The 12034-nt window shown below is 39.8% G+C and overlaps 1 protein-coding gene across 1 annotated transcript; it reads left to right on the top strand.

Annotated features, from left to right (window-relative positions):
• Positions 1-7510: 7510 nt before the first annotated feature.
• On the top strand, positions 7511-8367 carry LOC118485583. Its single transcript, XM_035981827.1, has 2 exons — positions 7511-7758; positions 7866-8367. Exons 1-2 carry the CDS (start codon positions 7511-7513, stop codon positions 8365-8367), a joined length of 750 nt encoding a protein of 249 aa, XP_035837720.1.
• The last annotated feature ends 3667 nt before the right edge of the window (positions 8368-12034 follow it).

Genomic DNA, 12034 nt, shown 5'->3' on the forward strand with positions numbered 1-12034 from the left:
CTATCGGTTGTAAACTTAATAAAATATAACCTTGTTAGACTTAGAATTCCCAACTTAAACTTAGACAAGTAAAAAAAATGAAAATTTTTGAAAAAATTTTTGGGGTGATTAGCGGTTCCAATAGAGTTTTGTGTAAGGCTTGTTATTAGGACTTGCAAAATTCAAGGTTTTAGCATCCCCCCACACTTAAATTACACATTGTCCTCAATGTGTCCCTAAAATAAATTTTTAGGTTGATTGAATGTGTAAAATGGTATTAAAAGCAAGATTTTATGTTACTGGCAGTCTGGACACGGCCCCGTGGTGACCGGGCACGGCCCCGTGTTCAGATGCCAGTAACAATGATTAAAGAAAAGAAACAGAAGCCTGGACACGGGGGCGTGTTCGGTGAACACGGCCCGTGTCCAGTTACCTGAACTGGGCATTTGTCTGTAGGATGTTCTGCACGGGGTCGTGTTGGCTGGGCACGGCCCGTGCTGAGCTTACTGTAATGGAGAAATTGTTGTCGGATGACCCTGTTTTCATGCATGGGCCATGTTTCTCGTTTCCCTTGACCACCATGAGTGTGTTTTATTCATTTCAACATCATCCAAACCTTAAAACCATCATTTCATTAAAAAACTATAGAGAGATATTACATAACGTTCCTAAAAAAAATAAAAAGAAGTAAAATCTTAACTAATTAGGTTAGGAGGTACACAAAGTTATCATAAAGAGTTCTACTTTTTGTTAAGAAAATTTCGGGAATAGTTTCCCGATGTAGTAGGACTCTCGGCCGATGGTTTTCTTCCTAAATGTTGTTAAAGCCATTCTTCTATCTCCCTTGGAAGGAAGAAGTTGGCTTCATTTTCCTCAACATCTTGCGGAGGAGGGGGAACAACCATCGGGACTCCTTGTACTATCCCTTGCGGAAGCTCCGGGTGTATGGCGTACCATTCGTCGGGTATGATGACTTCGGGAACCACGTTCCATGCCCTTTGGGTTATTATAGGTACCAAAGGAGGAGAGGCGAGTAGGTTTAACCTCTGGTGCAAGAGGTTTACTACTCGGAGACATCCCTCCAGTCCCACCGTTAGATGGTTGATACGGTCGACCAATGCTTCTTCCACCCCCGTCATTTCATCAATAGCCTCTCTTAGGGCGTAAACATAGTTTACAAGAGAGTCTTCCGCCGTTGATGATCTCCTCCAATGTCGGTTATTTCTTGCTGAAGACGTTCCGCTTGTTCTGCTTGCCATTTCTGGGTAATAGACCGAAGAGAGCTCAATTTTCACAAAACAGAACCTCGGACACGGCCCCGTGCTCGCTGGGCACGGCCCCGTGTCCACTTGTCTGCAGGTTTTTAGACTAAGGAATCTTGGAGTTTTAAATTATTTTCATGGTTTTTAGCCGAGTTTTAAGCACAGATAATTTAAAACAAAGTTACACAACTAATTTTGAGTAAGATTCCTTGGATAATAACCTTACAAACTTCACATCAAAGGTTGGAATCATGGAGTTTCCAAGCTTTCATGGAGGAAATGCTGAAAAATTGAAAGAGGAGGCAATAAATAAAAGTGGAAAAGACAAGATGGTTCTTGGAAACCTTCTTTTAGAACTTACCTAGGAGAGTATGAGTGAAGATCCCAGGAATCTCTGTCTTTTGAAGTGGTCAAAAATGAGCAGGAATCAGGCTGCATTTAAAGAAAATGACAGCGCGTTGGACACGGCCCCGTGTTGGTTGGACACGGCCTCGTGTCCAGTTAAAATCCTGACACATTTTGTCCGTATTCTAGCAAAATCAGCAGAGAATCTTTTAGGTGGGCACGGGGGCGTGCTGACCTGGACACGACCCCGTGTCTGGAAGCTGTCTTATGGAGTTTCTCCATTTTCTAAGGAACTTATTTATATCGGGTGGTTCCTTACTGGTTGGAACAACCCCAAAGTGCCTAAGATACCTTAATTGTCCTAGACTAAGACGAGAACGCAAGAGGTTGTCGGTGAGGGTGATTCCTATGCTATGTATAGGTGGACAAGTCCAACCCTTTTCCGGGCTCTCGTTAAAGAAGGTATATGACGAATCGCTCAGGTCTATGTATGCACCGAACGAAGTCGATGGAGAGTCCTTCACGACACAATCGGCACAGGGACGACTATCGTCTAAGTCTTTGCTAGAATTGAAGGTATTTTTGGAGCGACGAGGTTGTTGGAATGCGATCCCAACACTTCTTCATGGTCATTGTCTTGGGATGGATTAATGAAATCCTTCCTAAGCTCTTTTAACCAATTTAAAACTAGATTTTCTAGTTGAAATAACTCGTCAAGGAGCATCTCTCCTAGAATATCTGGCTGGGCGCATTCGGGGGAGAGATAGTGATTATTTTTACTTTCGCCCCTCTTAAGGTTATAGGGAGACGGTGGGTCTATATAGTGGGGCTTATAATTTAGAAAGTAACATTCTAATTCTTTATGTTTGCCTCCACATAATTGACACCACGTACCATAAGAGTGCCGAAAGTAAAAAAAATCATTATCACTCATTTTTGTGTCAGAAATTACCAATCGTCGGGATCTTACGGTTCTATTTTCAGTAACTGAATCTTAGGCACGGGGGCGTGTTGAGTGGGCACGGCCCCGTGTTCAGCTTATTGTCTGACTTAAAACAAGATTGCTAGTTCCAATGATTGGGCACGGGGCGTGTTCAGCGGGCACGGCTCATGCTGAGTTCTGCAGAAGCTAAAAATTTTAAGAAAATCTTAACAAAAATAAACAGAAAATAAAAAAAATTGATTAGGCCATTGATTCCTAACTTTCTTAAAATCCTTGTGTCCCCGGCAACGGCGCCAAAAATTTGATGCGTGTTAGTGTATTTATGTTTTAGGTATATATTTTAAACCCTTTTTACACTTTAGCCAAGTTTTAAATTTATAAAACACGATATTTACTAACACTAAACACACATATGGGCAAATGCACCCATCGTGGACATAGTATAGTGTTGGTAAGATACCGAGGTCGTCCAAGGACACAAGTGCTTTTAATACCAGTTTATCCTCAACGTCTAATCAAATCAAAATGTTAGAAAAAGATTTTTAAACTAAGAAACTAAAACTAACTAAATGCTGAAAAATAAAATAAATATAAAAACAGATAGACAAGATGAATCACTTGGATCCGACTCGTGTGTTAGTATAACCTTTGATTATTTTCGCACTTTTGCACTTGTTTAAGAGATTATCTTAGTTATTGTAGTAGGCCCCTCTTTTGAAGGCGACGTTACCCTCAACCCAGTAGTTTGAGTCAGCAAGGATACAATCCTAAAGGGTCAGATTATTGAAAGATAATTAATTAAGTTATTAATGCAAATTATGGTAGGCCCCTCTTTTGGAGGTGACGTTACCCTCGACTAAGTAGTCTGAGTCAGCAGGGATACAGTCCTAAATAGCCGGGTTATATTATTATTAGTAGTTAACTTATGAGGGGATCAAAGAGTTTGGACCCCCGCCATCCAATACCTTTGGGTATTGAAGGAGGTCCTACTAAATTTGACCCAGGTCCCTTGCAGGACCTCTAAACGCTGAACAAGGGCAAGACCCTTACCAAACCGTTCCCTTAACCCCCGACCAGGTAGCCAACATACCTCCATATAGACCGTGGAGTTATGAATGGTGAAAATCTTTTATTTTATATAGACAGTAAAATAATGCCAAGACACCACGGACAAACGATAAGGAAGAATCACCTTCAACATAAGAAACTAGTTATTAAAGTCATTAATACAAAACCAATTAAGAAGTGCAAAAGATTAAAAATAAAAAGTATTATACTAAACACTTGTCTTCACCAAGTGATGTAAGAGACTTAGGCAAACATGGCCTTGATTTTCAAGAACTCTTACGATCAATCTTGGATCCTGAGACGACTCACACACTCTATGATGGACAATGGATGATGGTGGTGGATGATGGTGTTGTGATGGTGGTGGGTGGTGGATGAAGTGTGAGAGAGGTGGTGTGCCAAGGGATGAGTTGCAATCTATCCAAGCACTCCTATTTATAGGCTGAACAGAAGCCTGGGCACGACCCCGTGTCCGCTGGGCACGGCCCGTGCCCGTCTGACACTATCTCTCTTCATTAATTGTAATTCGCAATTACAATTAATGCGCCTGCAGTACTTCGGGCACGCCCCCGTGTTCACTGGGCACGGCCCTGTGGTGAGCAATAGAAGCTTCTACAGGTTTGTCTTTTTTGCTGCTTCTTGGGCACGGCCCCGTGCTCGCTGAGCACGGGGCGTGTTCAGTATTCTGTCTTCTCTGTTTTGCTTGGAAGGATGCTGTCGAGGGGTCGGGCAATCCACTTCTGTTCGTTTTCTTGTATTTATGTTTGATTTAGCTGTCTTTTTGCTTCTTTTGTTAATTTGAGCTCATTTAATCCTAAAAATATAAAAGGAAGACAAAAATACACTTTTTCCAACATTAGTACTTAAAAAGGGTTAGTTTTATGCCTCATTTGATGTAATTTATATGTTGCATTTTACACACATCAGTACTCACTTGAGATTGCTCAATAGACTTTAGATATCCACCAAGCAAAGCTAGCAGATCATGGAATCAAACGACACCTAATATAGATAACTACGTTAATAAACAGAGATATTCGGAGGATCGGGTAGTATGAGGGTTCGTAAACCAAATAAGTGTAAGTACTTATGTAATATGGTTTAACAAAGCCTACATACTAAAACGAAACCTATCCTAAGTGCTTTTGACCCGTTAGGACCCGTTTAGGTAGCTTATGCTACTTTAACGCGTCGTTCGCGCAAAACGCGTTCGGAACGCTTAACTAGTCCTATGATAAGTTATATATGCCTTAACATGTCTAATATGGTTGCTAAATCAGTTTAGATGTCAAAAACTATGTTACATAGGCTTAAAAATGAATTTTGGCGAAAAAGGGTATTTTGGTAATTTTCCTAAGGCATATAATTTACGCATCATACAACTACTTAAACGATGTGACCATAAGGTATAACCTCGGAAGGTTATTCCCTATACAACTATGGTCACCTAAAGTGTTTGGTCGGATCCTAATGATCAACCAAATGGGTGGGTTCGAAAGTATAAGCGATTGTTTAGATCGCTTACCTTTACGACCCTAGACAAGCACAAATCTAAAAGTGACGAGCTAAACATGTTAAAACATGTTTTACGAAGTTTAAAAACAGGTTTGATATCAAGACAAAGGGTCTTGATACCCACAAGTAGTTTGGTTACAAAATACGCAAAATACGCATTTTGACCGAAACTACGACTCGTCACTGAGCCTAGATAACGTCGTAATCAGTAGGTATAATCACTAGGGACTATAACCATCGTGATTACGCTCACGTTATGAAGTTCAAACAAACTTCTCGTTGATCATAAACTGGTCAATCCAGAAAGTCAAATGCAGTTTGACTTTAATGCTAAAAATGAATAAAAAGAACGAAGAATACTTACAGAAGGTACCCGCAAGATTTGATCCGATTTACCCTCAGGTATGAAGTATGAACTCCAACTTAGAAGGCCAAAATCAGATTCAAATGTGGGTTTTGCACAAGTGAATGAAGGGGGTATTTATAGATGTGGTAGAGCCGTTAGGATCGTTCCTCGTAATCCGAGATTCAATCACAGCCGTACACATCGAGCCCATTGATTTATAAAACCAGGGGAGCCCCTAGAAATGCCCCAAAACCATTTGCACAAGTGTGGAACAGCTGAATCAAGCTGGAATCACATTCTGCTGAACTGGGGACACCTTACGGACCGTATGGTCCAGCCCTTACGGACCGTATATGGTCTGCAGAACAGCAACTTTCAAAAGTTGGCAGTTTTAGTCCCTGTGCGCGTATGGTCGTGTTTTGGCACTTCTAACACCCGTCAAACCCATTTTTAAGCTCCATAAAGATGTTAAAGCATAGGGAACATGAAACATTCTCAAAAATATGTCGGATGTCGGTTCGTTTGGCCGTACGATTGCGTTGTTCGGTTAATTACGATGGAAGTCGTAACGGACGCAAAAACGGTCCAAATTGCGCGACGAATGGATTTTTGACAACCCAATCACTAAAACATAATATTCTAATTATTACATAAATTTTTGGATGCCTGGATGTATTCAAAACGTAAGTTGTGCGCGAAAATGCAAACTTATGCACTTTTTGACGCTTTTAGTCCCTGAATGAGCATAAAGTTTATTTTAGCACACCGAACCCCTCAAAGCCTATTTCTAAGCTATGTAAATGATATGTAGTGTGTGTTTAACTTATGGTCATGTTCCGGAATGTTCGTCACAGTTCAATTTGGCATACTTTCACAGTTTGTCAATTTTAGTCCCTGTAAGCGAATTAACTTGATTTTGCCATACCAAAGCCTTCAAAACTTATTTCTAAGTTATGTAAGGGTTATTTAAGGTATGTTAAGCATATGTTGATGTTCCGGAGTATTTGTCGCGTTAAACTGATTACGTTTACACACCAGTTTGCGTATAATTCTCAAGAAAGCGACATAGAGTTTGAAATTGAATAAAAACCAAAACATGAAAAATGTCAAACATAAAAAAACAAACATTGGGATCAAATAACTTTATTTCATTGATAAATAAACTGTTTACAATGATTACAAGCACAGATGTCACATCAAGCTCCACCAGTAGCCCAATATCCTGCTAATGGTTGGTCACTCATAACCTTTTCAAAGGAATTCTCATTAATATTTATTTGCAAAATATATATTTTTGACAATTTGAGAACCAACATTTCAGGATGCACGTATAAATAATTTCTTGACTGCAAACCCTTGAATTTTGATGGCACGGGTGGTGCCATGGCATTCGTCCGTTGGATGGAGAAAATGGATTCTGTCATTCGCATGAGCAAATGTACCCCAAATCAGACTGTGTTATATGTCTCGGGTATGTTCATGGCTGAAGCGTTGTCTTGGTGGAATCTACAAGTACAAATATTGGGAGACGCAGCCGCTTATGCCATCACATGGGATAGACTGAAGGAGATGATGAGAGAGATCTACTGTTCGAGAGCGGAGTTACAAATGTTAGAAACGGAGTTTTGGAATCTAACAATGGACGGACCAGATATTTATGGGTATACACATCGATTCCATGACCTTTCACAAGTAGTTCCTTATATGGTAACTCCGGAGTTTAAACGAGTTGAAAGGTATATTTGGGGATTGGCACCCCAGATCCGGAGCATGGTTACCTCTTCACATCCTACCACGGTCACTGAGGCCATCACAATCTCCGTTAGTCTAACCGAAGAAGCAAAGTGGATGAATAAATTTGACAAAAAGGGTACTGAGAAAATGAAGGAAAAACAAGTAGAATCCGCTTCACATGACAATAAGTGGAAATTTTCACAATTCAAGAAGGGATCCCAATCGAACAACAAGAAAAAGGAGAACCCCCCCCCCCAAAGAGAATGGGGAAGGCATTCGTAGCGGCAGCAGAAACGGAATCGAAAGGTTATGTGGGGAATGCACCAAAGTGCAACAGATGCGGGTATCATCACACGGGTAGTTGCCGAACTATCAAGTGTAATAAGTGCGGAAAGATGGGGCACCGCACCCAAAAATGCTAGGGTAACAACAAGGTGGTTAAGAAAGAAGGAGGTAGCAAAAACGATATCGAACGAGGGCAAAATCAAGGTTGTTTCAATTGCGGTGATTTGGGACACTTCCGGAAGGACTGTCCCAAAGAAAACAAAGGCCGTGGATGAGCCTTTGTGATTGGAACTAAAGAAGCGCGACAGGATCCCAACGTAATCACCGGTACGTTCCCTGTCAACGAACATTTTGCTTCTATTTTATTTGATACCGGTGCAAATTTTAGTTTTATATCTTTAGAATTTAAAGATATGCTTGGACTTAAGTCAACTAAACTAGATGTTCTATTCACTATCGAATTAGCGAATGGAAAAGTGATTGAATCCGATAAAATTGTTAAAGGATGTTCCCTAGAACTAGGAGGACGAAAATTCAAAATTAACCTAATGCCCGTTCAACTAGGTAGTTTTGATATTGTAGTTGGAATGGATTGGCTATCCACCAACCAAGCCGAAGTCGCATGTTACGACAAGATCATTCGAATCCCCCTTCCTAATAATGAGAAACTTCTTGTTCACGGTGAGAAAAACGAAATGCCATTACGAATTATTTCCTGTATGAAAGCCCGAAAGTGCCTACGAAAAGGATGTATAACATTCTTAGCACACATAGTTGACAAAAAGGCCAAGGAGCTAAAACTCGAGGAAATCCCGGTTGTGAAGGAATTCCCTGAAGTCTTTCCAGAAGACTTGCCAGGAGTACCTCCACAACAACAAGTCGAATTCTGAATAGACTTAATTCCAGGTGCCGTACATGTGGCAAAGTCTCCATACCGATTAGCTCCTTCGGAAATGCAAGAATTGTCCACACAACTTCAAGAGTTTTTGGATAAAGGTTTCATCAGGCCAAGCTACTCACCTTGGGGAGCTCTAGTGTTGTTCATGAAGAAGAATGACAGAAATTTTAGGATGTGCATACACTATCAGGAGCTGAATAAACTCACAATCAAGAATCAGTATCCATTACCGAGGATTGATGATCTATTCGATCGACTACAAGGATCAAGCTATTATTCGAAGATCAATTTGAGATAAGGATACCATCAACTCAGGATTCAAGATGAAAGTGTTCCAAAAACGGCATTTCGAACTCGCTACGATCATTATGAGTTCTTTGTCATGCCATTTGGCTTAACAAATGCACCAGCGGTGTTCATGGATTTAATGAATCGCGTGTGCAAACCCTATCTTGACAAATTTATGATAATGTTTATCGATTATATATTGATATATTCACGAAACAAAGACGAACACGAGCACCATCTTAGAACTATTCTCCAGTTGTTGAAAAAGGAGAAACTGTATGCAAAATTTTCTAAATGCGAATTTTGGCTTCGTGAAGTTCAATTTCTTGGACACGTAGTCAATGAGAAAGGCATACACGTTGATCCATCCAAAATTGAGGCCATAAAGAATTGGAGTGCACCAAAGACATCGACCGAAATACATCAATTCCTAGGATTGGATGGTTATTATCGAAGATTTATTGAGAATTTTTCAAAGATTGCTCAATCACTCACTTCTCTCACTCAAAAAGATAAGAAATTTGAATGGGGAGAAAAACAAGAAGCAGCTTTTCAACTGCTTAAAGACAAACTCTATAATGCACCAATTCTGTCACTTCCAGACGGTACAGATGATTTCGTAGTTTATTGTGATGCCTCACGACAAGGGTTAGGATGCGTGTTGAAGCAAAGGGAGAAAGTTATTGCATACGCATCACGCCAACTAAAGATACACGAAAGGAACTATACCACACATGACCTAGAGTTAGGTACAGTGATATTTGCACTAAAAATTTGGTGTCGTTACCTATATGGAACTAAATGCACGATAATCACGGATCATAAGTGTCTTCAACATATATTTAACCAGAAAGAGTTAAATATGCGAGAAAGACGATGGGTTGAATTGTTGAATGAGTACGATTGCGAGATCAAATATCATCCGGGCAAAGCGAACGTTGTCACGAATGCATTAAGTCGAAAAGAACGAGTTAAACCTTACCTCTTGAATTCGTGATGCTCACCAAGAAGCATTGAAAGAAGAAAACTTCAAAGCAGAATTGCTTAGAGGTATGGAAAAACAATTAGAGCCGAAAGAGAACGGAGCCTCATATTTCATGAACAAAATTTGGATTCCTCATTTTGGTGGTCTTCGAGGCCTAATTCTTGATGAGGCTCATAAATCCAAGTATTCGATACATCCTTGAGTAGATAAGATGTATCACGACCTCAAGGAATTTTATTGGTGGCCTAATATCAAAGGTGATATTGCGACATATGTTGAAAAATGTCTAACATGTGCTAAAATTAAGGCCGAGTACCAAAAACCTTCTGGATTGCTACAACAACCCAAAATCCCTAATTGGAAATGGGAACATATTTCCATGGATTTTATAACTAAATTACCTAAGAGTTCTCATGGTCACGACATGATTTGGGAATCCTCGACCGATGAACCAAGTCAGCTCAATTCTTGCCTATCCGTGAGAAAGATAGTACTGAGAAGTTAGCAAAAATCTATCTCAAAGAAATTGTAGCAAGACATGGTGTACCTGTGTCGATAATCTCTGACCGAGACGATCATTTTATATCAAGGATTTGGCAGTCATTCCAGAAGGCCTTCGGATCCCAATTAAATTTGAGCACGACCTTTCATCCCCAAACTGACAGCCAAAGTGAACGCACAATTCAAACTCTAGAAGATATGTTGTGCGCTTCTGTGATGGATTTAGGTGGAAATTGGGATACTCACTTGCCTTTAATGGAGTTCTCATACAATAACAGTTATCACACGAGTATTAAAGTCGCACCATTTGAAGCGTTATATGGCCGTAAGTGTTGATCTCCGCTATGTTTGGCGGAACTAGGCGACAAACAAATGTTAGGTCCTGAGTTAGTTCAAGAAACTACCGATAAAATATTCAAGATTCGAGACCGTATCAAGGCGGCTCGAGACAGACAGAAAAGCTACGCGGACAGACACCGCAAACCATTGTCTTTTGAGGTTGGAGACAAGGTGTTGCTAAAAGTCTCGCCGTGGAAAGGCGTAGCTAGATTCGGTAAGCAAGGGAAGCTTAGCCCGAGATACATAGGACCATACGAAACTTGGAAAAGATTGGAAACGTCGCCTACAAGTTAAAACTGCCAGAAACACTCAGTAGCGTTCACGACACTTTCCACGTGTCGAATTTGAAAAAGTATCTCTCAGATGAATCACTTATTATTCCCCCGGACGAAATCCGTGTAGACGATAAACTCCATTTCATCGAAGAACCTGTTGAGGTTTTGGATTAAAAAATTCATAAAACGAGGAGAAGTCGTATCTAACTAATTAAAGTCCGATGGAACTCGAAATGAGGACCCGAGTTCACATGGGAACGAGAAATAAAAAAGAAGTACCCTCATTTGTTTAAGAAAGTCCCAACAAAGAGTAACGCAACCTAAAATTTCGGGACGAAAACAGGGGGAGAATGTGACAATCGGCAAAATTCCAGTAATTCCGTACAACCTGAACAACTATTTCAACTATTAAAGTCTTAAAAGTCTAGGAATTACAAAAAAAATCATAGTGAATTATGATAACAAATCTGTTGCGATTGGAAACAATATCCTAGACTAACAATAGGAACGCGAATAAACGATACTTGTCGGTACTAATTTCGGTACAGTCTGAAACGATGAAAACAAGACATACAGATATGTCTACACAAATATTCTATAAAAAGCTTTGTCCAAAAATAATATGTGCCTTATTATTTAGAAAATCCCAATTAAAAACGAAATTGTCCAAAGTCCACAGAAAAATACAGCAATCCTGCGGACGTGTACAACATTCCGTGGAACGAAACAGTAACCGTCCGAAAACCCGAAAATAAATATTATTTTAGATTAATAATATAATGGGTATTAAAAACGACACAAAATTCGCAATTGGATGTTATTGCGTTAAGCTGCACGGCTAGTTTAGTAAACCGCCAGACAGCAAAGCCGGTACCGGAACCCTGTCAAAAATAATAAAATTTTTAGTCCAAAAAATTGGATTAATTATTTGTATAATAAAACATGTGCAAAAATAATTTTTGTCGTGTTTGAGTAAAACACGGTGTCAGTATTTAACCCGGTACAGGACCCGAACCGACTTTTTCACCCGAACTACAAACTAAAAATTTTGGTTAACTAATTTTACCTAATGTCACTCTACTTTAAAATATTAGAGCTTAAAACCTTTTAGATATTTTTATTAAAATTTCAAATTTCTAAAAATTCCTAAAGATTATAGTTTAAGCAAAGTTTTTATAAAAAAATAAACAAACCCTCCCCCCCCCCCCCCATAGCTGATTTTCGGTCCTAAGTGGGTCCCTCACGTAAGCTCAATCATCACTAATGTGTTG

Source organism: Helianthus annuus, chromosome 13 (assembly GCF_002127325.2).
Source record: "Helianthus annuus cultivar XRQ/B chromosome 13, HanXRQr2.0-SUNRISE, whole genome shotgun sequence".
In the NCBI taxonomy this organism is placed as follows: domain Eukaryota; kingdom Viridiplantae; phylum Streptophyta; class Magnoliopsida; order Asterales; family Asteraceae; genus Helianthus; species Helianthus annuus.

What these genes read in the sequence shown, in the direction of transcription:
- LOC118485583 (XM_035981827.1), top strand. Translation starts at nt 7,511, where the DNA reads ATGCACCAAAGTGCAACAGATGCGGGTATCATCACACGGGTAGTTGCC. An exon ending in AAGGCCGTGGATGAGCCTTT is followed by an intron (nt 7,759 to 7,865) that starts GTGATTGGAACT and finishes TGCAAATTTTAG; the next exon opens with TTTTATATCTTTAGAATTTA.